We start from the raw sequence: 24,544 nt of genomic DNA, 5'->3' as shown, positions 1-24,544 counted from the left end.
AAGTCGCTGACCATTACAGGGAAATGCTTCAAAGGGACTCAAGGACTGGGGTGCACATATTGTAAGGCAAAGTAAGAGCTGGCATAGCCCAGAGGAGTGTGCTTGAGTGACTAACAGGTGGCTCTGTAAAGGAGCGGACAGCCAGTTAAGCATAAGCAAGATTCCCTCAGGCTGGAGGGAGGAGGGGTAAACAAGAGGACTCTTAGTCCTGAGTATCCTGAGAATCGTCACATAGGTCACAATCCCTTTCCTGGCCACCCACCGTAGACACAGGTGGATGTGGAAGACGACTCATCCCAGCTACAAAGCAACCTCTTGCTGCTGTGGGGTGCCCTCACTCTCCCTCTGCAGGGGCTGATGAATGACTCACGCAGCCGTGCACACTAAGGGGGCAGGAGTAAAAAAAAAAAAAAAAAAAAAGACAAACTTCAGCCCCAGTACGAATAATCCCAGTGAAGCCTAGTGATGAGTCACTGTTTCAACAGAGGTTCTCCAACATTTTCATTCTTCAGAGCACTTTGTAGGTGCGATGCCTTCAAGGTACGTTTACCTTGCAGCTCAGAGCGCGCCTCGCAGCCAGGGCCGAGAGACTCTCACCTACGGGGCTTGAGCAAGCGAGCTAAGAACAAGAGTGCGGAAGTTGAGGCTCGGAATCCAGCTTGAGCTGTCAAGCCTACCTGACTCCCAAGGCTGGACAGGCCAACCTGCAGCCTGAACCATAAGGCAAGGGAGAAGCCACCACAGCCAAAGCTGTGCAGAGAAAACTGCATCACCTCTGGTCTGGCAGTCTGCGGACTGGCACGCAGGTAAGGAGGCAGCAGCAGCATTCTTCGTTAGCCTCAGGAGAGAGAAGATTCCATCCACAGCCCCATAAAACCAGGCGGAGTTAATGAAATACAGGGTGCCTGAAGGATGCCTGGGAGCTGGCATCACACACATGGGGTCTGTGTTTTGCAGCATGCTGTGTCACTCCAGCACTGCCCACCTCCCTGCTGAACTGGTTTGACAAGCTGCCAGCCACCCTCCAAAATAGGTATGTGGAACCAGAAGAGCAACTACCTCCTACAACCTCCTCTACTCTTGAGCCTACTCTGTCTACCTGCAGTTGAATTGTAATGCTTACCCTGAACACTCGGTCACTAAACTGGATTTTCTCTTCCTTTTGTTTGCTTATCTAGTTTTCATAGCAAAGGTGTAATCCAGATGAGGGCTCTAGCTGATGCCACCACACTACTTGGTATTCCTTTAGGACACTGGTGATTTTTTCCCCAGCACTTGGAGTTTGGGTATAACACCATTATATATATTTTTTTCTGCCAGGCCAGCACTGTGTGGTCACCATGTTCAGAGAAGATGCCCAGGAGTCTGTTGTACTTTAAGCAGAGAAAATCTTAAACTGAGTTCTTCATTCAAATTTTGTCTGCTTCATCTGGTACGCACTCTGTGATCTTGTTCAGCCTTCTTTTACAGTTTTTGAGAAGCACTAAAATTCAAACATTAAGTCATCTCTACGATTACAGGACTACTCCCAGGCTGCAGATCTGGAAATGGGTATCCATGCTTGTATCAGCCCACAGCAAGAGAATTGTGGAGCTGTGCACACTGACAGAGTGCTGCAGACATTTCAGCTGGTGCAGAACCCGACTGCCAGATTTACACGATCTGAACATATTTCATTCATTTCCAAACCTTTGCATTTGTTCTTGGTTTAAACAAGAGACATTTTAACTTAGAAGAGCTGCTAAATCAAGCCCTTGTGATACTTTGTACTTACCAACACTACTTTATTCAGACATCTGCAGAGATGCTGCACATCTGGCAGCAGCAGTCCTTTTTGCTGGTCAGCACCCCGATATTGGACTCCCCCTTTCCTTACGCAATAGTAATTACAAGGTGCTTTGCCTGCCTCAAGGTGGTTTTTTTTTTAATCATGGTTGGAAACGTCATTTATTTAGTATGTTTTTAAGTGGGATTTTTAACAGAGATTGTTGTTACTCCGTGTGAAGTGCTCCCAGTTCTGTAACTAGCCTATGCCTGTAGAAGTGATGTTTGGTGATGGTTCACATGTTGGGAACAGTTCTGTTAACCTGTGTAACATTTCTTTCATGACTTACATGCTAGAAAATACACAGTGCTAAAACAGGCTGCTCTCCAAGCATTCCTGCACTCCCTGCCTTGGTTACGAGGCACTGTCAAAGGCTCTTGAGGAGAGAAATGGCAAGTTGCAAGCTGAACACATAAGAACATAAGAACGGCCGTACTGGGTCAGACCAAAGGTCCATCCAGCCCAGTATCCTGTCTACCGACAGTGGCCAATGGCAGGTGCCCCAGAAGGAGCAAACTTAACAGGTAATGATCAAGTGAATGCCGAGGGGCCTGCCGACCCTACAAAAATATACAGTTAAACATGGTTGTGAAATATATTTGTGGTCCAATCATACTATAACTTCTTTTCTGGCCAGTGAGGACAGAAAACCCCCACAATGGAATTATGCTTTAACCTGGGTTTCTACAGGGGTAAAAGGATGAGCAACTTTCCTGTCCACCCAACAGCCATATTATAACACAGCTGAGCCACAGTTAGCTATGAACACGGTGATTTGATAAGTTACACAGGCCTGGTTTGAAATACCCTCCCCCCACCCCCCAAGTTTAATTAATTTATTTTTTTAAACACACAACTGAAAAGCCATCCAGCCGGGAGTGTCGTAAACAGCTATAAATAATGTTGTTACCAGTCACCCTCTTTTTACCATTCTAAGAGAACATCTGGTTTTCATCTGCAGAAAAAGCCCTGACTATTTGACTTTGCTCTTCAATGAGATTAATTAATGGAGTTTCCCAGGAGAAGGAAGGAAAGAAAGGAAAACTAGTCTGTATTTCAATGTGGTATGCCTGAGCAGTGGCCAGGAGATGTCGCTGTTTCCTTCTGAATGAACAGCAGCTAAAGCCTTCAAATATTGAGACTTACCATTTAGAATAAAACCCTGAAGGACATCGATCAGTACCTTTGTGCAGATCACAAATGAAGGCAACTACGCCCACATAATGCCACAACAGGAAAACCTTCTGTCTGTGTAAATAACAACTCTGCCCATAATCTAATGAGTGGAAAAAGTATCTAAATAGAAGGGCCTATTACAAGGATGACAGTTATAAGGCCGGGCGGGGGAGGTGGGGGTGGAAATGAGAAAATCCAATAATTAAACTGGAGAAAGGGGAAAAAAATCATCAAGGGAATAGAATAAGTACATGCAACAAACACAAAAAGCCACATGGGCCATGATCAAAGTGCTTCAAATTCTAACTCTCTCGGAAGACCTTTCTACAGGTCATACTTTGTAAAGATTGTTTTTAGATGCTTTCTGAACCAGAAAAAACACACATGAATTCTTGTAATAAAAATATTTTCAAATATAGAATCCTTGGAACATAAATGATAAGTTTACATTAGATAATTTATAACATAGGCAAACGCTCCCAGTCTTTGTAACCTCCAGTGCATAATATGGGACACTCAACAGCCCAGTCACACCTTGGGTGTCTCCCTATATACAAAGGCAGATAAAAGGATTCCTGGAATTTACTGGAGCCCACTGAAAACTGGGACTCCATCGCCTATTGCAGGGCCGAGACTTGGAATGAAGTGAGTCCAGGGAAAGGGGAGCTAAGAGGAATGAGGCCTGCATCACTTCACAGTAATCCCCCATCGGCCGCTCAAGGAGCAACGGAGGTTTAAACTTTTGAGGGTCGATATTTAAACAGAAGATTACTGTATAGTTTTGATGATGTCTTTGACAACTGCTAGGGGAAGGTGGTGCATTTCTGGTGTGGCAAGGGCCTCTCACTGATAGACTCAGCATTATAACATCTATGAGAAGGTAGGAGGCAAAGCACACCAACCAGGAGAGTAAACTAACCATTTCTCCAACCCTGGGGAGTTTTGATCATCCAGAACATAAAATTCTCCAAGTTTAAATTTAGCCAGGACTAACCTTTGTTCCTACTGAGCAAAATGCCCTGGGATCTTTTATGAGCACAAATGGTCAGGGCATAATTTTTTTCCATCTCATCTCAAACACCATTTACTGTAATAGGGGTTTCACTATAAAACAGTATTTGTGGAACTCTGGGTTTAGTGACTGTATAACATTCTGTATGAACATCTAAGAATGAATTTGGTGAGTGGCTTTCACATTAGTGATAAAGTCTTAGGAGAATTACTAGCTGGGTTTAAAAGAAACGACATTTCTGCTTCTGAATCCAGGAAGCAGCCTTTCCCACAATGACTACTCACTTGCCTTCTGAGGCCTAATACCCTCTATGCATATCAAAGGAGCAAGCCTGAACAATCACTATATTACAGCTTCACCCAGTTCTACTCAATTTCCTGTTTGTTGTTGCAAAGTTAAAAAAAATCTGCTTTTAAAATTTAGGAGGCCACATTCCCAAGATTTAAATGGTCAAAACGATGTGTCAGTGAACACCAACATTGCATACCGAAATCAAACTAGGAAGGTTAGTTTTTAAAAATCAGTTCTTTATTCTTGGAAAGAGTAAAAACAATCCTTTTCAAGTTAAAACAGGGATTTGATGGGCTAATTAACCACATCAAAACTTCTTTACAAGAGCACTTTTCTATTTAAATTAAAAGCCAGCATCATATGTGCCCTATATTACAAAAACCCTGCCTGGCCCAGTCAACCACACACCAGTCACCTCCTGATCAAAATGACAACCATAGTATCTGATGCTGAATGGCATTTTAGAACAGTTGCTTCTATCAGTGTTCAGCTGAAAGGAAATACAGTACAACAAAGATTTACTTCAGGCCTTTTCATAGACAATGTCTAAAGTGAATATTCCATTATAAAACTGTTGCCCATAACTCCTCTCCCTCCACTGACTGTCAGTTTTTGGACCGTAATTTCTGTGACCATTCCACGATTATTTTAATAGCTATATGATGCAAATGCAGTAAAAGCTACCATACGAGCTAAAACAAATGGATTTTCTCCTCAGTAGTAGAGGGGCAATCACATCAGACTAAATAAGAAGCTAATGTGACAGGTTTTCAAACTGATCAGCGTGGTTCCACACTTTATCTACACCAGGAGATTATAGACAGAGCTCCCCAAATTGGAAGTGCAGAGCTCCTACTCTGCATCACCCTTCCTGGTGAAACTGTACCTGGCAGAAAAGAGGCAAACTATTCATGAACTATTACGACACAAGAGCCACCTCATGAAGAAAGTTTTAAGTGTAAAAGGGCAAATTCTTAGGGGGACGATTAAGGAAAGGTCTAACTGTGGCGTGTGATTACAACATCAGGCACTCCTGATGTCCGTGAAATCTTTTACTGTCCCTAACTTTCAAGGCCTTTCTGTAGTCTCTAGGGATTTTTTAACTGGCTATTTAAAGCTGTTTCAAGGAGGAGTAATCCAGCAAATGGTAACTATAGTAAAAGTCCCTTCCCCTGCCCTTTCCAAAAACATTTGTCCTTGCTAGAACGCCATGTTTGGTTACGTTTTAAAATCAATCTTAGCAAAAGTCACTTTTCTAATTCTAGTAATGGAGGCACAAACACTGGTTTCCTTAGCACGGCATAAACGAGCTGGCACGTATTTCAAAAGTGAAAGATAACATGCAAGGAGGGTGCTGCACTGTTACCCTCATTGAGTAGCTGATCATGGTGAACAATTTTAAATTCCCATTTTTAAAATGGTGTCAGCTCTCAATTCCCTCCCTCCTCCCCCATTGTAACTCAACAGTGTTTTGACAGAACTGTTTTGGAGCAAGCCCACACAGGCCTTGTCTACACTAGCCTCTCTTCCCTAAAGTTTAAGGCAGGAGATGAGTACTGTATTCCCACAGAAAGCAAAAAAGACATTTAAGCAGAGCCCTGCAAATCCGCAGATATCCGCAGATCATTTTTGTGGATAGTAGATCGGATGCAGATACAGCTGCAAAGGACTCTACTCACCGGCGGCGCCTGGCCTGCAGTGTCCAGCTCGGGCAGCCGGGGGGGCATAGCGTGCTCAGGGCCAGCAGCCAGTGGCACCCACTCGCTGCGCCGCTTCCTATCCAGCACCTCGGGCCCCGCCAGCGTCCCCACCATAACATGGCCCAGCAGCACTGGCTGCGCTCCCAGTCCTGGGTCCGGCCTGCCAGCTCCTGGGCAGCAGGGCCCGCCCCTGACCATGGGGATTGGAGTGGGCAGGGCTCCGGCTCCCCACCCCTCCGCCCCACTGTGATGCAACACAGAGCGCTGCCGCCGTGTGCCATCACTCGTGAGCCCCCAGGAGCAGCATGCGATGCAACGCCCCTTCCCTCTGCCCCCACCATGCCTTCTCCTCGAGATCCTGCCCCTTACCCCCAGTCTCCACCCTTGCGCTGCCTCTTCCCCCGGCACCCCACTCGCTCCCTTGCCCTACCCCCAGCCCTTGGGAGATGGCTTGCTGCTGTGGATGCAGATACAGGTAAAAGACAGCTAGCAGACTGAGGGTCGGATCGCAGGCTGACCCTGGAGGGTGCGGATCCTGCGCAGGGCTCTACATTTAAGTAGGGAGGAAATTCACTGGAGCTGGATTAACCCTCTCTACCCGTAGAACACAAAAGCATGCCTATATTTGCCTAGGCAATCACAAGTTTCTCACCCTCTGAGTGGTCAAATAAGATAATATTCTCTCAAAAATTTACCTCTAAAATGAGAAGAAGGTTTGAAAACTTTCACCCCAGAAGATTCGGGGAACATTATAAACCCCTGAAAACTGGGAGTTAAAATGAAAGTGCCTCCTCAATCAGACACCAGTGTGTAGTGTCACTAGCAATGATAAAATGATACATCAGTGTCAAAAGCAGGTCTGTTGAGTGGTTTGACAGGTACTGTTCACATCCAGCACAGATTCCCAGAGCACGGCAAACACTGTTGGTAAACTGAACCAATACTGACTTTTGCACCAAACCAAAATAATGAGTGAAGGGGACATCCAGTCCCCTATGGGAGCACAGAGAGATATTCTTGTTAGTTTTTAACTGACTGTTTAAAGAAACCCTCAAAACAACATTTTGGTTATCGAAAACTCAACCAAAAGAAGAAATCTTTCTACCCTCTCACAGAAAGAGGTGGCTTCTGTCACACAGAGAAACTGGCTGCAATGTTCTGCCCTGTGTGTGCACACTAAACAATGAAAGAAGCTTAATTCTCTTTACCTTTCCTATTCATCCCCATCTGGAGGCACTTGAGCAGCCTGCAATACTGGCATCTGTTTCGCTGTTTGCGTGACATGACACAGTTCTTGTCTCGACTGCATCTGTAAACCCGCTTGTTGCAAATGCTCCTTTTGAAAAACCCTTTGCAGCCTTCACAGGAGATGATACCATAGTGCAGACCTGTAGCTCTGTCTCCACAGATAAGGCAGGTTCGCTGATCAACCCGGTCATCTGGAAGAAAAAGAACAACACTTTGTAGTCAGAAAATGGCATGCCTGAAAAAATAAATGATCTAAAACCTTCCTTATTCAGTGAGATATGCGTGCCTCCACCCTCACCCCCCATGCCTACAACAATGAAAATCAGATCACCATACACCCACAGAGCAGAGCCTTGTGACGCTCCTGGCCTACAGACACACCGCATACTCCTGACAGCACGAAGGCAGCCCTTAGCACCAGTGAGATGCTACAGACTATGGCTGAAGTGTGCATGGGAAAGACATCCCAGCTCAATCTCAGAAATGGCCTAATTTCAAATTAAATATTTAAGAAGATTTTAGCAGAAGTATGTTGATACTGAAGACCTTTAACAAGAAAGGATGAGCATCTAATGGTTTGAAATCCAAGCAACAGATTGTCCTTGGGTAGCCACAGCATTATACTGTAACATTATCGCCCCTAAGAAAGGTGTGGCAAGATTAGATCTATAAAACATGGTGTCTCCTGTAAGGAACTGACAGTCTTCCACTGCAGACTTAAGCATCACACAAGGATCTGAGAGGGGAGTGCCAAACCTGCTTCTTGAAAAAAAATCAAATCAAACAAAAAACAAACAAAACCACACTACAAGAGAGAAATAGGGCAAAGAGACACACTACCTGCTCTTTTGCACTCCCCCTTCCATGTACCACTTACAGACACTCGGTTATTTCCCCTAACCCTGCCATCTGCTACCCACTAATAAATAAGTGACTTAAAAAGTGGCCAAGAGAGATTGCATCACATTTACATCATCAGAATCCAGCACCATGATAATACCATAGCAGAGAGAGATGCTGGCCTCCTTCTCAAGTAACGCAAAGGAAGGAGTTGAAATGAGTAGTGAAGGTTTCTTAACTGTACTAATATTATCTCCACCCAGAGCACAATAATCCAAGAGCTAGGCTTCTCTTCAGTTTCAGTTTCCAAGGGGCAACAGAATAACAGATTACGAGAAGTGATTCATTACCAGCTAATACTTGGGTTTCTCCTTCCACTCCCAGGCCTGAAATCTTCAGTAACATGTTAAATCTCGACTTTCCAGGAATCCCATTTGCAACCATAATAAACAAATAAAGCATTTTATTTCAATTTCAATTTTAGATTATTTCAGGGGAGATCAAGACCAAGAATTCTAATATGATCTGGTGGTGAGAAGGAGGAAGTAATACAGAGCAAAGTCTAAGATTCCCACAGAAGTGCCCCATTCGCCCAGTAAGTTAATTTAACAAAAAAATTATACAAATGTAAGGGGAAGGCTGGCACCTTACTGAAACTTAGTGTGTTTTTTGGTTGGCCCTCTCCCAGTACCAAAAGAAAGGGGAAGGGCCAATGAGCTATCAAGACCCTGAGTCTGACAGTCCCCAGGCCAATGGGGAAAGGCCAACACTCAGGCCAGCAGCCTGACTGACAAGACAGGCAGGCCAATGAGGGAGCCTGGAGCTGCCTGGCCAGAAGGGCTGAGCTAAGGGGAGAGCAGAGCCAGCGAGAACCAGAGGAACAGTCCAGGGAGCTGAGCTGGAGGCTGAGTAACAGCAGCGCTGAAGCACAGTGGAGCTGGAGCAGTCCAGAGCCAGATGCAGTGAGCAGCTGGGAAGCACAAGGGGGACCCTGGCAGAGGGCCGGCCCAGTGCCGGGAGGAGCTGCCAGCCAAGAGGTCTTGCAGGCCGGACCTGGAGAGGGATCCTAACTAGGGCCCTACCAAATTCACGGTCCATTTTGGTCAATTTCATGGTCATAGGATTTTTAAAATTCTAAATTTCATGATTTCAGCTATTTAAATCTGAAATTTCAGTGTTATAATTGTAGGGGTCCTGACCCAAAGAGGAGTGGGGGGGGGTCGCAAGGTTATTGTAGGGGGGTCGTGGTACTGCTACCCTTACTTCTGTGCTGCTGCTGGCAGTGGCGCTGCCTTCAGAGCTGGGCAGCTAGAGAGCAGCGGCTGCTGGTCCAGAGTCCAGCTCTGAGCAGAGCCGGCGCCAGCAGCGGCGGCACAGAAGTAAGGACGGCCTGGTATGGTATTGCCACTGCCACCCTTACTTCTGCGCTGCCGCCTGCAGAGCTGGGCCCTTCACTCTCCGGCTGCCCAGCACTGAAGGCTGGAGCACAGCAGTAAGGACGGCATGGTATGGTATTGCCACCTTTACTTCTGCGCTGCTGCTGATGGGTGCTACCTTCAGAGCTGTCAAGTATCAGGGGGTAGCCGTGTTAGTCTGTATCTACAGAAACAACAAAGAGTCTGGTGGCACCTTAAAGACTAACAGATTTATTTGGGCATAAGCTTGCATCCGAAGAAGTGAGGTTTTTACTCACGAAAGCTTATGCCCAAATAAATCTGTTAGTCTTTAAGGTGCCACCAGACTCTTTGTTCTTCAGAGCTGGGCACTCGGCCAACAGCCACTGCTCTTCAGCTACCCAGCTCTGAAGTCAGTGCAGAAGTAAGGGTAGCAATACCGCGACACTCCTAAAATAACTTTTTGATGACCCCTGCAACTCCCTTTTGGGTCAGGACCCCCAAATTGAGAAATGCTGGTCTCCCCCCATGAAATCTGTATTGTATAGGGAAAAGCACACAAAAGACCAGGTTTCACGGGGGGAGACCAGATTTCAGTCTGTGATGTGGTTTTCATGGCCGTGAATTTGGTAGGGCCTTAATCATAACCCCAACGGAGGAGCTGACGCTGGGGGGAAGGGTCCTGCCACTAGAGCCTGAGGATGTTTGACCTGCAGGGTCCCTGCAGCCAGAGCCGACCCTTGGGTACGGTGAATTGGGGCGACCGCCCCGGGCCCCACGCGTTGGGGGGGGGCCCTGCGGGCGGGGAGGGGAGGGGAGGTGGGAAGGCGAGTGGGGTAGGGAGACAAACGGCATGCAAGGTGGGCGGGGGGGGGGAAGAAGGAGCCCACCTACCAGAACCTCCCACTCCCCCAGCAGATCCCACTGATCAGCGCCTCCCCCTCCCTCCCAGCCCCTACTGCCTGCTGTGGATCAGCTGTTACGTGGCATCAGGAAGTGCTGGGGGCGAGGAGTCAGGGTCAAGCTCGCTTGGAGGAGGTGGAGGAACTGGGCAGGGAAGAGGCGAGGTGGTGTGGGGCTTTGGGGGGAGGGAGGGAGGGCGGGGCCTGGGTGGAGCCAAGGGGAGCACCCCCTGGCAGTTAGGTCCCGAGTTTCTAATGTCTCGGGCCCCGCACCACCCTAGGGACGGTCCTGCCTGCAGCACTGTGAGGAACAGACACTGAACTTCCCCTATGCTCCAGACAGGTCTGGTTTTGGTTTCCCCATGCCCACAGAGTGGGATTACTGGTTTTCTTTAACCTTACCCTTTTTTCCTTATTTTTTCAATTGATTGCTGTTTAATAAATTGTATTGCCTTTGAACTACACCTCTACCCCAATATAATGCTGTCCTCGGGAGCCAAAAAAGTTTTACCGCGTTATAGGTGAAACCTCGTTATATCAAACTTGCTTTGATCCACTGGAGTGCGCAGCCCTGCCCCCCCAGAGCACTGCTTTACTGCGTTATATACGAATTTGTGTTATATCAGGTCGCATTATATCGGGGTAGAGGTGTATATGCAATGATCAGTGGGTCAGGGAAGCGTCTAGAGTGGAGAGAGTACCCTGGACTGGGGACATCCGAGCCCCTGTTCTAAGTGACCACAACAAGATTAGGTGTCGAGCCCCCCAGGAATCCTGGGCCCAGCCTTGTCGGGTTTACAAGGACACTGCCACACAGGAGAGTGGAAGGGGAGTCCTCAAGGTCAGGCAGACCTCTGGGTAAAGAGAGTGGGAATGGGGACTCAGACCCTTCCACTAGCCAATTCCACCAGGCTAATGTATAAGCCAGGAAAGTTCCCCACAATAGTGGGACAATTCCCCCGCTTACACGAGGGCTTGTAAAATAAATTGCAGTTTGGATCCTGGAAAGTGATTATTTTACATTGCAATAACTGTCCTTCTTTATAATACCCTAATCATGTCACAAAAATGTAATTTTTCTTTATTCCACACACTCAACATTACTGCAGAATTTAAACCACCATACTTCAGTGTCAAAATGAGAGACTTCATGGCTTCCCGTGATCCCATTTCATGTGTTTCTTTTAACTGTAGTTAATAAAGAACAGAGTTGAGATCAAAGGCTTGAGTGACACATTTCCTTACTAATGTGGTCCATGGATATTGTATTACCTCCAAGATCCATATTTTATTTCCAATTTTATCTTTGTTTAAATTAAAACTTTCTGCTCAATATCGGATATTAACAGTAAATGTGTGCCACATATTAGAAAAATGCCAATAACTGTCCAAAGCTTGGAGGAAAACACAAGTTTATAACAGATTAATTCTGACAATGATGGATTTCAGATTCTCATGCAGACTCAAGGCACGACACTGGGGAGCATTAGCACATCAATTGAAATACTATGCTGTGTCTTTTACTTCTCCTACAGATTGCTCCTCCTCTGAGGTACTGTCCTAGTAGCACTACGAGGGCAGCAGCACTACCCCTTAGTTCAACAGTAGTGTAAGAGGAGAGGACAGCACTCGGAAAAGCGATACAGCACAGACTGAGTGCAAACGGCAGCGCTACTGTGCACAGGGCAACCAGTGTATGCAGAACCATGCCTGGGGTGGAGTGGGTAGCTTGGTAAGCATGACAGGCTTGCTTCAGTGCTCAGGTTTCCATATGGCAGAAATAAATCAGTGTGACTGAGTTGGAGGTGGCTGGCAGAAGCCAAATTGGACTTCCACATGGAAAGCTTTGCTCTAAGTCAACTGACATGATCAGAGAGCGAAAGCAGAGAAAATTTGGCCAACAGATACACATTGATCTCTCTGCTATATAAACACGAATGGTTATAGCTTGTGTTTTGTTCAGGCAGGTATGAGACACCAGAAAGATGGGGTTGTCTCTCTGTTTTACCCCAGGAGTATCAGCAAAAGCTTTGCTGTGCAACTGACACACAAGAATCCAAATGAACATTATACAAATGATGATAAGGATAAGACACAAAGAAAAAAATCCAGTCAATTCCCTTTACAAATCTTAATGAGAGCCTTTTGGATGAAAAAAATGTAAATTGTACTACTCCCAGCAATAGGAGCTGTCATATTAAATTTGGTGTCTTAAGACGGTAATATTCCCACTGAGACAGAATAGGGCTGATGCATGGCTCAGGAAGGATCGCAGTGGGCATGTAGTAATTTTCATAGACAGAAATGTCAAACTGAAAGGAAAATAAAGTAAATGATGGCTAAAGCAACTGACTTTGTTAACCTAGATGTATTCTCATTATCTCGTATCTACACAGTTAGACCTAAATCTTGCTTCACATTAGAAGTCGGTTGTACTTAAAATAATTCCATCAACTTGTATGTAAAGCCTTTTTCTGCAGAAGGTCCCTACCAGGGCCAAATATGCTTTAACTCTTGTCATCCCATGCAAATCATGTACACAACAGATTTTTAACCATACAATTTTTTCTTGTTATACACAAACTGAATTTAAAACAGATGTTATTCAAGTATGTTCAGAGAGGAAGTACAGAGTTGAACTGGAGTATGTTTAAACTGTTACCGTTTTCAAATTATAATTTAATCACACCAACCTTCAGTTTGAGCAAGTGTAAAATATTCAGAGCAAACCTTTTTCCCCACTGAATTAGAGAAATATAGTCTCCTGTAAGTAGGAGCCTTTTCACATAAAAAGTCCCCATCTCTTCAATTGTGTTGCTAAGGCCCTGAAATTAAAGACTCAAATGGGGGTGGCTCAACTGGAATTGAAAACAGGTGCAAGTGAAATTTGTTTTCTAAATAGTGTTTACAGTGAATAAAGGAATAGGATTTGCCATTTCATTGTACATAACAGCAAACAAGCATGTTTTGTGACCACACCTCCAGTTCAGGAAGGGCAGCTCCAAGAATGAAAGGTAACAGGGGACACATTTTAAAATGTTTCCCACCAGGAACATACTGTAACTCAGCCTGGGTTTAGTTTCGTCTTGATAATCAGCTTAGCACTGTGCACAGGAGACCAGGCATCGGAGCTCACTTATACACAGATTCTATCAGCATCCAAAGCAATCGCCCGTTATATTTTTGATCCTCATAAGGTGGATACTGCCAGTTCTTCCTGAGCCAAACGTGGATCACTAAGGAACAGAGGCCACACACACATACATTTCATTTTGTTTTTACAAAAAGTCCCAGCAGTGTCTATTCATTCTCTTGCTGCTGCTTCGTTCAAATAAATTATCTTAGTCCCAAAGTCTTTCTGCTTTCCTTTAAGTGTTTACATATTACAAGAGGATCTTTGCCTGTAAACCCCCTCACTTAATTTTAATTAGTGAATGGAAAAACAAATGTAAGATGGATGTTTGTCCTGCCTTTTGAACTACTTACATTTCTGGGTGTCCAACTGAGATTATTTGATGGCCCCTTTGCTGAAATCATGGGAAAAAAGTGTGGTCAATGAGTATTAAACATTGCTGAACTCTAACCACTGCTCCCACAGTCTAACCCCATAACTGCTGAAGCCGTATTTGTCACAGCCAGTCCTGAGTATGCTTCCGGGGGAGGGGGGGAATCATTTGCAATCTATCCCAATTTGGGTCCTGTAAATCCCTCATTAATCCAGCTTCCAGCTGTTGTAATTCAGCATCTCCAGTAGGCACAGAATTCAGCAGCTGGGCTTTTCAGCACACACTTGTGAGTGCAACTGGCTCAGGTTAGTTTAGGAGTTTGATCTTTGCAAGATTCCATCCTCTCTCATTTCATTGGCATTAGCTCACTCCTCTCCTTCCATCTTCCAATGGCCTTTGTGTGTTCCACATGTACTGACTATATTCCATGCTCCTCAGCTGGGGAATTGGATTCTTTTTATTCAGAATATACAGCGCTACGATATCAGGGTCAGATCTGAAGGATCAAGTTAAAAGCTGCTTGTTTGATTTGGCTTCTATTCCACCATAGATCCCAAGGCCAGAAGGGACCACTGTGATCATCTAGTCTGACTTCCAGTATAACACAGGCCGGAGACCTGCCCCAAATCATTCCCATGGGAGATCTTTTAGAAAAACATCTCATCTTGATTTTAAAATCGTCAGTGATGGAGAATCCACCATTACTCTGGGTAAATTGTTACAATGGTTAATTACGTTCACTGTTAAAGATTTATGACTTATTTCCTGTCTGAATTTGTCTAGCTTCAGATTCCAGACATTGGATTGAGTTAGACCTTTCTCTGCTAGACTGAAGAGCCCATTACTATATATTTGTTCCCCCTGTAGGCACTTACAGACTAATCAAGTCACCCCTTGACACCTTTTGAAGTGTTACTAATAGAATAACTAATAGTTAATGTGTACAGTGGGATTGAGATCCAGCACATGGTATTCAGAGTAATTTCCACCTGGAGAATACCTAGAAATTGGGAGTATTTCGGGAGGGACTGGGGCCCTCAACTCCAACTGGTGAGATAGCGGAGAAGGGACTGGCGGCTTGGGCATTTGTGGACAAATAGGAGTCTGCCACACTGAAAAGGTTAGACCAATGGCCATAAACTATTAGCAGAGATAGTAGTGATGCCTACAGTTAAGATTGCCTAAAACTCTATTATAAGCCAGTTCTCAGTTGCTTATTCATTTAACCAAACTAACTGTTCGGACTGAAATTTTCCATGCTTGACCCCTGCCTTAAGCTGATTTTCTTTTTATTTCAACCAAAATGGCTCAGCTGTTTCCGAGTACAATGCTAGTGAAAAATAAGTTGTTCTGCCAGAGCTATAGTTTTTCCAACAGTTTCTTTGAAGAGCTCTATCTCCCCCAGGGTTTGAAAGAGGAACTTTAAATTTGTTGGGAGGATTGTCCTTGAGTCAGAGAAATGTCTTTTGTCCTCCCCATGAAAATCCACCCAATTTTGACCAAGATATAAGCCTCTGAAAGCTGCGATTTGCAGATGCTCAGTAGATTTTGTTAGACTCTCTGCCAACACCTGTGAACATTCCATTCACTAGGATGACCATATTTTCCCAACGGGAAAATGGGACACCAAATGGGTCAGCCCAAGACCCCCTGCGCTCCTGTGCGGGGCCAGCCCAAGTCTTCACTGCCTCCCGCTTGTGCCGGCCTGAGGTCTCCCCACCCCTGCCAGTGCGGGGCCAGCCAGAGTCCCCACTCTCACCTGCGCACAGGGTCAGCCCTAGCCCTCCTGCCCCAGGCTGGCCCGAGGTCCCCCCTCTCCCTCCAGCACGCAGGGCCAGTCCGAGACCCCCTGCCATCCTCCCAGAGTCCCCCTCCCCTCAGTGGCCTCCCACACCACATGCAGGGTTGGTTCTAGCCCCCCTGCCACACTCTCGTACCTGGGGCTGGCAGGCCTGAGTTGCTCTCCCTAGCCTTCCCTCCAGTGCAGCGGCTCGCCCCCACCCTTCCCCAATAGGGATCACATCCAACTCATAGGCGTGCGCAGCCCATTTCATTAGGGTGTGCACCCAGGGAGCCCTGTCCTAGCCCCGCCCCCATCCACTCCCTCCTACTTCCCGCTCCCTGACTTTCCCCCTCAGAACCCCCAACCCCCCCTGCTCCTTGTCCCCTGACTACCCCCCTAGCACCTTACCCCCTACCTGTCCCCTGACTGCCCCGACCCTTATCCATACCCCCACCCCCAGACAGACCCCTGGGACTCCCACGCCTATCCACCCTGTGACAGGACCCCCAGAACTCCCAACCCATATAAACCCCCCGCTCCCTACCTGCCCGCCCCAACCCCTCTCCACACCCCTGCCTCCTGACAGCCCCCCCCAGAACTCCCGACTCATCCAACCCCCCCTGCTCCCTGACTGCCCTCTCCAGAGACCCCACCCCACCCATTACTAAATATTGGTAAACATCGATTTCACTATACAGAGACAAACCAAGGAAAAATATTTCTATTGACAATAACTGAAATTTACACGTGGGCAATTGACTGGATTTTTTTCTTTGTGTCTTAACCTTATCATTTGTATAATGTTCATTTGGATTCTTGTGTGTCAGTTGCACAGCAAAGCTTTTGCTGAAATTTACACGTGGGCAAGGTAAGAAAAATACTGCTTCAGAATTTAAGAGTTTGATTTAAGGATATTTACTTTGCCAACATCACATGTCAAAATATCCAATTTCTGCTTTAACTTTTTGAATCTCAACATCTACTGTTAAATAGTTATTGTTTGATGCCCTCCCTTAATTCTTCAAGTATGAAAATTTAAATAAATAAAAAAAAATCAATATTATCCATTGAAATTATAAAAAAATAAAGCCCAATTCTGCCAAGGCTATTTATGATATAGTCTTCATTAAAGTGATCAAATTACTGTTCTACGAGACAGACCGTGAGTGAGGCAGAGGAACTCAGGTGCAGAAGGACTTTCTCTTCTCTTTAAAACCACTGGACTTGGATCTAGGTCCAGAGTTCCATTCCTGGCTCTGCCACATATTTCCTAGGTAACGGTGGGGAAGATCATATCGCATATGCACAAAGGTGCTAATCAAGGTTGCAGGAGCAACCTTATTTCTGGCATTTCTCAACTCCAATGCACGACTTTGCAACCTTAACATTCTTTTAATGTATTTTTTTTAACTGTCATATATACGTATTGATTTAAAATCAGATTAAGGTATTGAGCAGTATTTATTTATATTGTGGTAGCACCTAAGAGCCCTAGTCATGAACTAGGACCCAACTGGACTAGGTGCTGTACAAAAACAGAACAAAGAGGCAGGGCCTGCCCCAAAGAGCTTCAGTTTAAGTAGAGATAGTTAACAGTGGTGGGAACCAGGATCCTAGGGCAGCCAAGGTGTTACTGTTTTTCTCAGGAGGGGAAGGGGAAACAGAATGGCCTCGGTGCCACCTTCCCCTCTCCCCCGGTCAAGTTGGAAGGTGAAGCCAGGGAGCAGAGCTGCTGAGGCTACTGCCCCCTTCCTCAGAGAAGACAGCAAGCTGGGAAATGGAGTAACCTTAGGGCTGTTGCTCCTGTAAGTTGTGTCGGGGGGGGGGGGGGGGGAGAAGAGAGAACAGAAACAAAGTGGCCTAGATAGCAAGATTCTATTTCAGCAGGACCAGAGGCGCCCAGGAGCCATTACTGCTTTCAAGATGGGATCAGAGCAGCTGGAGCCGTAAGGTAGGGGGAGCCAGCATGACACGGCAAGTGGGTGAATATGAGTGCATGTGCTGGTGGGCTCATGCAGGTGGTTGGCTAAGACAGTGGATGAGGATGGATGGCAGAAAGTGAGTGGGGGAATAAACTAAAAGTGGGGGAAGGGTGAGAAGTGGAGCAGAGAAGGGAGAATAAAGGAGAGAGAAAATATAGGGAAAGAGGCAGAACAAAAGGGCGGGGAAGAAAGGCTGTAAAGGGATGAAGAGAACAGGAGGAGGAGGACAGGAGGGAATGGCGTGCACTCCAAACAATGCAGAAAAACAATCCAGCACGATGCATGCTAAGAAAGGAAGCATAGCCAAGGCAAGAAGGGCAGAGAAGACGCAACAAATGGGAGAGGATGTAAATGCGGAACTGTACTTTATTTATCCGCCAACGAGCCACACAGAAACGTCAATGCCTTGAAATTACCAAGATGTGGTTTTGGGGCCATGGTAATCACAGAGATTTTTCTTCTGTGCTAATGGTTTTGGTCCTTGGACGAGTTGTTACTGAACAAGTTTTTCAAGCCCTGCCTAAGGGCTGGTCTACACTGGGGGGGGGGGGAGGGGGAATCGATCCAAGATACGCAGCTTCAGCTACATGAATAGCGTAGCTGAAATCGAAATATCTTGGATTGAATTACCTGGGGTCCACATGGCGTGGGATCGACGGCTGCGGCTCCCCTGTCGACTGCGCTACTGCCGCTCGCTCTGATGGAGTTCCGGAGTCGACGGTGAGCGCCTTCGGGGATCGATATATCACGTCTTAACGAGATGCGATATATCGATCCCGGATAAATCGATTGCTACTCACCAATACGGCGGGTAGTGAAGACATACCTTAAGGCAGACAGAGGAAGTGCACCAACCACCCTTCTTCATGGGATCCTGACTCCACATCCCCCTCTTCTTCTGGCCCCAGGCACAAGGCGATGGATCAGGACTGAACCCTGGTCACCAAGACCACAGTATTATACTGTAAGGCAGTACCTCAAGAGACCACCTACCTAACTTTATTTTACACCACTCTGGACTCTTAGAATACAGAGGATTTTGAAAGTTTTTAGCACAGATTACAAACAGGAAACACTGTCCAAGTCAGAGAACACACTGAAAGAGGTGAATACGCTAATTCAGTTGCTTGACCATTCCTAAGCCAACAGCTTTTCATCAGATGCAACAGAATTGTGAGAAAGTGCTTCATATGGCTGTAAGCTAAGGACAGGGGGAGTGTGGCAATGCTCTAAGAGCTCAATAGTAAGAGAGGGGAGGCACAAACAGAACTTTGGAATGCTATCGAACTAGAGAGAAGAATGAAATCGTCTAAGACATTGCTCTAAAAAGAGGCTCTGTTTCTTTAGCAGATTTTTTTTTTGAGTAGTTCAATTTTGATAAAGAACACAACTAAACCTGCCAAAAAAAACAGAGGCAGGCATTAGAGCTAGGACAGCCATTATTCAGGGGTCTCAAACAAATTTTTTTGCTGGCCTCAGAGTGCGGCCACCAACTCTTGCTGGTGGCCGCTCTGACAATTTCTCCTAAAATACTTAATTTTAGAAAAAACAGATAAATATGCACATATACATGTCCAAATCATTGTAATTTATTAATGTAGAGGGTTTTTTGCAAACTCAATGATAAAAATAATGTACAATTGTTTCTATTCTTTACTGGATCTAAACCGAATAGAAACACAAATAAGATGCTTTGCACATTGTTGTCTTTTGTTGTTTCTTTTGCTTTTCGGTTGCTTTTAAAAAAAAAAAACTTGCTAGGCAGTAAGTCTGCTGTTGCAAAAAGTAATATTTGTATGTTGTTAATATCACTTTTCACAGCAGACGTCTGAGCTGGGAGGCTGTGAAAAGTGATATTAAACATATAAATATCAATTTTCACAGCAGACCTACTCAGCCCTAGCAATCCAGGAGACAAATTAAGCCATGAATGGGGAGGCAGGTGGGGAGGCAGAGGGGGCCGCAGGGGATGGCTGGGGGGGCCGGGGAGGCAGCGGGGGTGGGGGGTGAGCCAAGGGCCGGCATCCATAGCCAAGGTCCAGGGCCAGAGCCCGAAGCCCCACAACTGGGACCTGCTGCCTGCCACTCCAGGGCTGAAGCCCAAAGCCAGAGCCAGACTGCATCCAAGAAGGTGGCTGGCTCCAGAGGAGGGCAGGGCCCAATCCCTGCTGGTGGCCCTGGGGGAGGAGCCACTGCTTTGCCCCCCTTCTTCTCCCAGTCACTGCCCAGGAGGCTGTGGCCACAAGAAAAGCCCCTGGTGGCTGCGTTTGAGACTCACTGCATTACTTCATCATGAAGTAAGTAAAAATATACTGCACAGCTATAATAAAAAAGGAGCAAATCCCACTCCTGGAAAACTAAAATCTATATTTTCCATCAAGGAAACAGGCAGCTACCATAAGAAATTTAAAAGGGAGGAGTTGGTTTTTATTTGCAGTAAACAGCAAAATTGACCACATCTACTAGGATATGATTTGTAACATAGGGACTTGGGAATCTTAGGCTACATTCGAACAAGGCCCACCTGAACTGCTTGTATTAAGTGTCTGCCAACAACATGTTCTGCTTTGGTGGCTTTTGGTAATTTACCCAGTTTTTCCATTAAAACCCCATTTTCAGGGTTTCTCTCGGTCAGTAAAATTTACTCACAGATTAAACCAGACCATACCAGCTCCCTCTTGTCTTTTGGTATCCAAATGGCTTTTATCTGTTCCACATGTGCAGACTACATCTTGTCAAGGAGATTTGCAAATCATGACCCTCAGCCTTGGAATTTGATTCTTTTTATTCTGAATAAACAGGGCTATGGTATCACTGTCATAACTTAAGGTTCAACTTAAAAGCTGCTTGTTTGATTAGCTTTTTTAAAATGCTGCCTGGACAGTAATTGCATTTTTAAAAATTGAACGCTGACAGCATAATTCAACCACCCAGAATACGTCACCCTGACTGCCAGGTATGCTATGCTTGGAACCAGGGAGTGTATAGGCAGAAGGCTTTTTTGTTTTTACCATTCTTTCAAAAGGTTCGTTTCATTTGTAAGCTACACAAGAGCAGCAATGATGATGATGGGTTACTGGATATGGACATTCCAGTGTTTTCAGAAACGCTAGGGGCCAGATGCTGGGGTGCAGGTTAACTGCACAGAGCATAGGTCAGGGTTAGTGTGCACAGAACCCCTTTGCAGTCCCCTGATCCTGCTGCTCCTCCGGGCCGGGCGACTCGCCCTGCACCGCGGCAAGACATTTTGAGGACTGCTCTAGTTTACACTAGGCTGCTTTTCAGCCACTTTTATGGCTCAAAACTCACACCCGAATCAGTGTGGTGCAGAGGTCTTCTTTCCTGGTCCCCCTCCTCTCACCACAAGGAATGACCAAGGCCTTGCAGGATCTGGCCCTCAGGTGGTATGGATTGCTGAAGACCCAGTGTATCAAACAAGCAGCAGCAAGACAACCGGAGTCCTGTTGTTCTCATTTGGATGCTGGTAGGTGTCTTCTGGTGGCATGATGGTGTTCGAACTGGCAGATTTTGGAGCAGCTGGAGGCAAGTGTCACCATGGACTCCTGTTCAACCCTGAGAACTACCTAAATACATAGGTAAAAATACCTCGCTTGTTACTACCACCGAACAGATGGGATCAATGAAAATAATTGTATCCCAGATGGAAAGAGGTGATGCAATGTACACAATTCCAGTGCCAATCACATGAATGTGATCCAGCAAAACACTAGGGATACCATGACATGAGATTCTCACCAAATTTCATAACATCCCACATGAGACGCAGTCCCAGAGGCTAATGCCGTGGGACAAGGATGGAGCTTCAGCCCTTCTTGATTTAAGGTACTTATGTTTGGTCAGTCTCTTAATGCTGCTTATGGGCACACTGAAGTCAAATAACGTATATGCACACACTGATTTGGGGGAGAGGGGTTGTGGTGAATATGACCAACTTAGGCCTCAGGAGTTGTCAGAGGACGTTAAAGGCTAAGAGATCAATCCTGGAGTTCAGTAATAGGCTCATACTTTTTGATTTGACACAAAGCAAACTCTAGATCTCCCCAAGAGTTGCTGAAGTAGATTCTGTGAGTCCATGTAAAACAGAGCAGTGTCTTGTATCCCATCCCATAATATGCACCACAGAATCCTTGTGAAAGTTATTTGCTGTGCCTGCAAACAGAAAAATTCGGAGGTGGAGAGGGGACATGAGCTTAACAGGACTAGCTAACACAGACTGAAGTCACAGCAACTTTTGTCAATACCAAGAGAAACTAGATCACATCATGAAAAATATTAGGATCAGAAGTAAAATCAGTTTTCAGTTACACCGGAAGAGTAAAAAACCTAAGCGAACTGAACTTCTCGGGGTACTCTGTTCACAGTCCTAGATCTTATGGTAAGTAACCTTTGATTTCTTTCGCACTATTTAAAAAAAAAAAAAGTCACTGCTGCACTCTATGTGTGTCTCCATTGCTGTGATTTTACTGCAATTGTTACAAATCTCTAAAAATAAAGGGGTGGATAATGGAACCACTGGCACCTTTAACTGCAGCAGCGTTCATGGGTCTCATTATCACTCCAACAAGACATTCCCATTTTTACAAGACAGACAACTTTAGACATGTTCTTAAAGATGACAGCTGAAGGAATGCTGGTGCAGATCACAGACCACACTCCTAATCTAGTTGAGCATCTTGCTAAAGAGAAGCTACTAAACATGACTTTGTTGTCATGAATTGCATAATCTCTACTTTAGTTATCTGATAAACAGGGAAGGGGATTAACATTGGCTAGAAAAGGGTCCTCTATCTGTGGGGGTTAGCTCAATCTTTGCCTAACTCCACCCCACCCCCATCACCACCCCCATAAATCCTTAGCTGATGGAGAGATCCCATGGTTACAATGAATAGCTACATTCTGCAGACCTTCCCATAGTGAGAATGCCACTAGGCATGCAGTGCTGCTACCGAGGCAGGCTGAGGACACAATCAAGGATCTATAAAACTATTGGTTAGTGCACATTGTGAGAAGCAGGAGCCACAAATTAACACCACTCTGGCAAACTAGAACACCAATATATGGTGCCACAATTTGTAGCATTTTCATAAAAGATTACAGTCGACTCTCATTAGGCTCTCTCATCACACAGTAAAGATTTAAATGAGGGCTCATTTCCAGTCTCATCTTTTTTGTTGCTGCCATTGAAAGAATGGGGGTGTCACCTAGTCAGTGAAGGAAGTGTGGATGATTAAAGCAACCAAGAATCAGGATCCTTCCCTAAGAATAACCCTTCTAGGGTGGAAATGGATAGCAGTGAGGTAGTGTGAATGACCCTGTTGCCACAATAACCTCAGTATGCACATGCCTGATTGCATTAAATGTTAAGTAATTGGTTACAGTTCCAGAATAAAATCCACTATGTGCACAGTGCATGCAATGGCTCCCCAAGTAATCCAGTCTGCAGGAACTTAGGAAGGCCCAAGTGACACCAACGGTTTATACTAAACTATATTACTCTGAAACCAAATTGATAGTTTACAAGCCAATTAATAACCTCCAAAAACCAGCAATATTTTGATGGTTTTAAAAATCCTGCCGGGATTCTGACTGGCCTCTAGACAATCCACTGAGGCCCATGGGTTTGCTGATTCCTGACCTTTGCTATTTTTCACCCTAATTAATGCAAGATTCTTGTATATGTGAACATCAGAATGACCATGGCAGAATTAGCAATGACCTTTCAATTTACCCATGCTTTTCAATTGTGTAAAACATTGGGACTGCTTCATACTGTCCCTCAACCTTGAAATTTGAACAGAATTTCAGATCACATAAAAGTTTATCATAACTTTTAGAGGAAATACAAGAGATTTTGTTACTGCTTACACCCATTAAGAGTCTTTCAGTTTTATAGAGCTGTGTGAGATATAATGTTGATTAAAAAGACAGTGTCAATTGTAGTTTTACATTTTTATCTGGGGGGAGGTGAGAAATTAAGAAGCATTTTTCTGTTCAATTTTCTTGAAGTGTCTTATGCTTAAAGAACTCATATGGGATGCTCTAGCTTTGTTCTCCCAGGCTATTGTAGCAGCGCTAAGTCAAACAGTTGCTGCTACAACAAAAGCACTCACAAAAATCTCAACCTCATCTTGAACCCTGAAGATTTTTATGGCTACTCCCTCACTAAACCCTCCCCCTAAACCACATTAAAGGACCCATTGTTTTCAAAGGTCATGGTAGGTTTCATACCAAATTTTAATACAATAAAAATTCTACGAGAATATTATAATGTTTTACATAGGTGTCATAAGACAGTGTGAGAAAGCAGAAGGAACCTCAACTTGCTTGGTTTTACAGTTTGCATTATAAAAAGCTAATAGAATCAGTATCTTTTAAGATATTCTTATCACATTTCTTAATAGTTGTTTTTCCTAGTAAGATCAGACAGCACTGTGGATGATTTTTAAATGAAGTTGATCTAAGAATGGCCAAAAGAAAATGCTGATACATGTACATAAGCATAAAGAGTAACTCAGATGTAAGTGTATATAAGGAAATCACAAATGTGAACAAGATTATAAAGATACAAAATGTGATTTTTTTAGTAAGTCACATGTTCATCTATAAGCAAACATATCTTGTTTTATTATTACCTGTGACCTGTATTATTCACAACATGAATAAAAGTTGCATATGGGCTACAAAGAATATGTATGGCTTGTTTTTGTTTTCCCAGCATGTCAGTACCATACCATTCCAGGAGCAAAATCTGGATGCTATTATTGTCCAAGCAGAGTTTTCTTATTTGCTGTTCAAAAGTATCATCTAATTTTTTATTTTTATCTAACGAGTATTCTTTTAGTCATTTACTTTTGTTTTGTAGTT

The 24,544-nt window shown here is 44.9% G+C and overlaps 1 protein-coding gene across 2 annotated transcripts in view; it reads right to left on the bottom strand.

The window, feature by feature from the left end:
* Nucleotides 1-24,544, bottom strand: part of NR6A1 (nuclear receptor subfamily 6 group A member 1) — a 180,576-nt gene that overhangs the window by 24,342 nt on the left and 131,690 nt on the right. For both annotated transcript variants that reach the window (XM_054007629.1, XM_054007630.1), the window contains exon 4: nt 7,213-7,443. In XM_054007629.1, the coding sequence (XP_053863604.1) occupies nt 7,213-7,443 (231 nt within the window). The remainder of the gene's footprint in view (nt 1-7,212; nt 7,444-24,544) is intronic.

Source organism: Malaclemys terrapin, chromosome 17, assembly GCF_027887155.1.
Source record: "Malaclemys terrapin pileata isolate rMalTer1 chromosome 17, rMalTer1.hap1, whole genome shotgun sequence".
Taxonomy (NCBI): domain Eukaryota; kingdom Metazoa; phylum Chordata; order Testudines; family Emydidae; genus Malaclemys; species Malaclemys terrapin.
The sequence above is the reverse complement of the archived record's forward strand: the minus strand, read 5'-3'. Positions and strand labels throughout refer to the sequence as shown.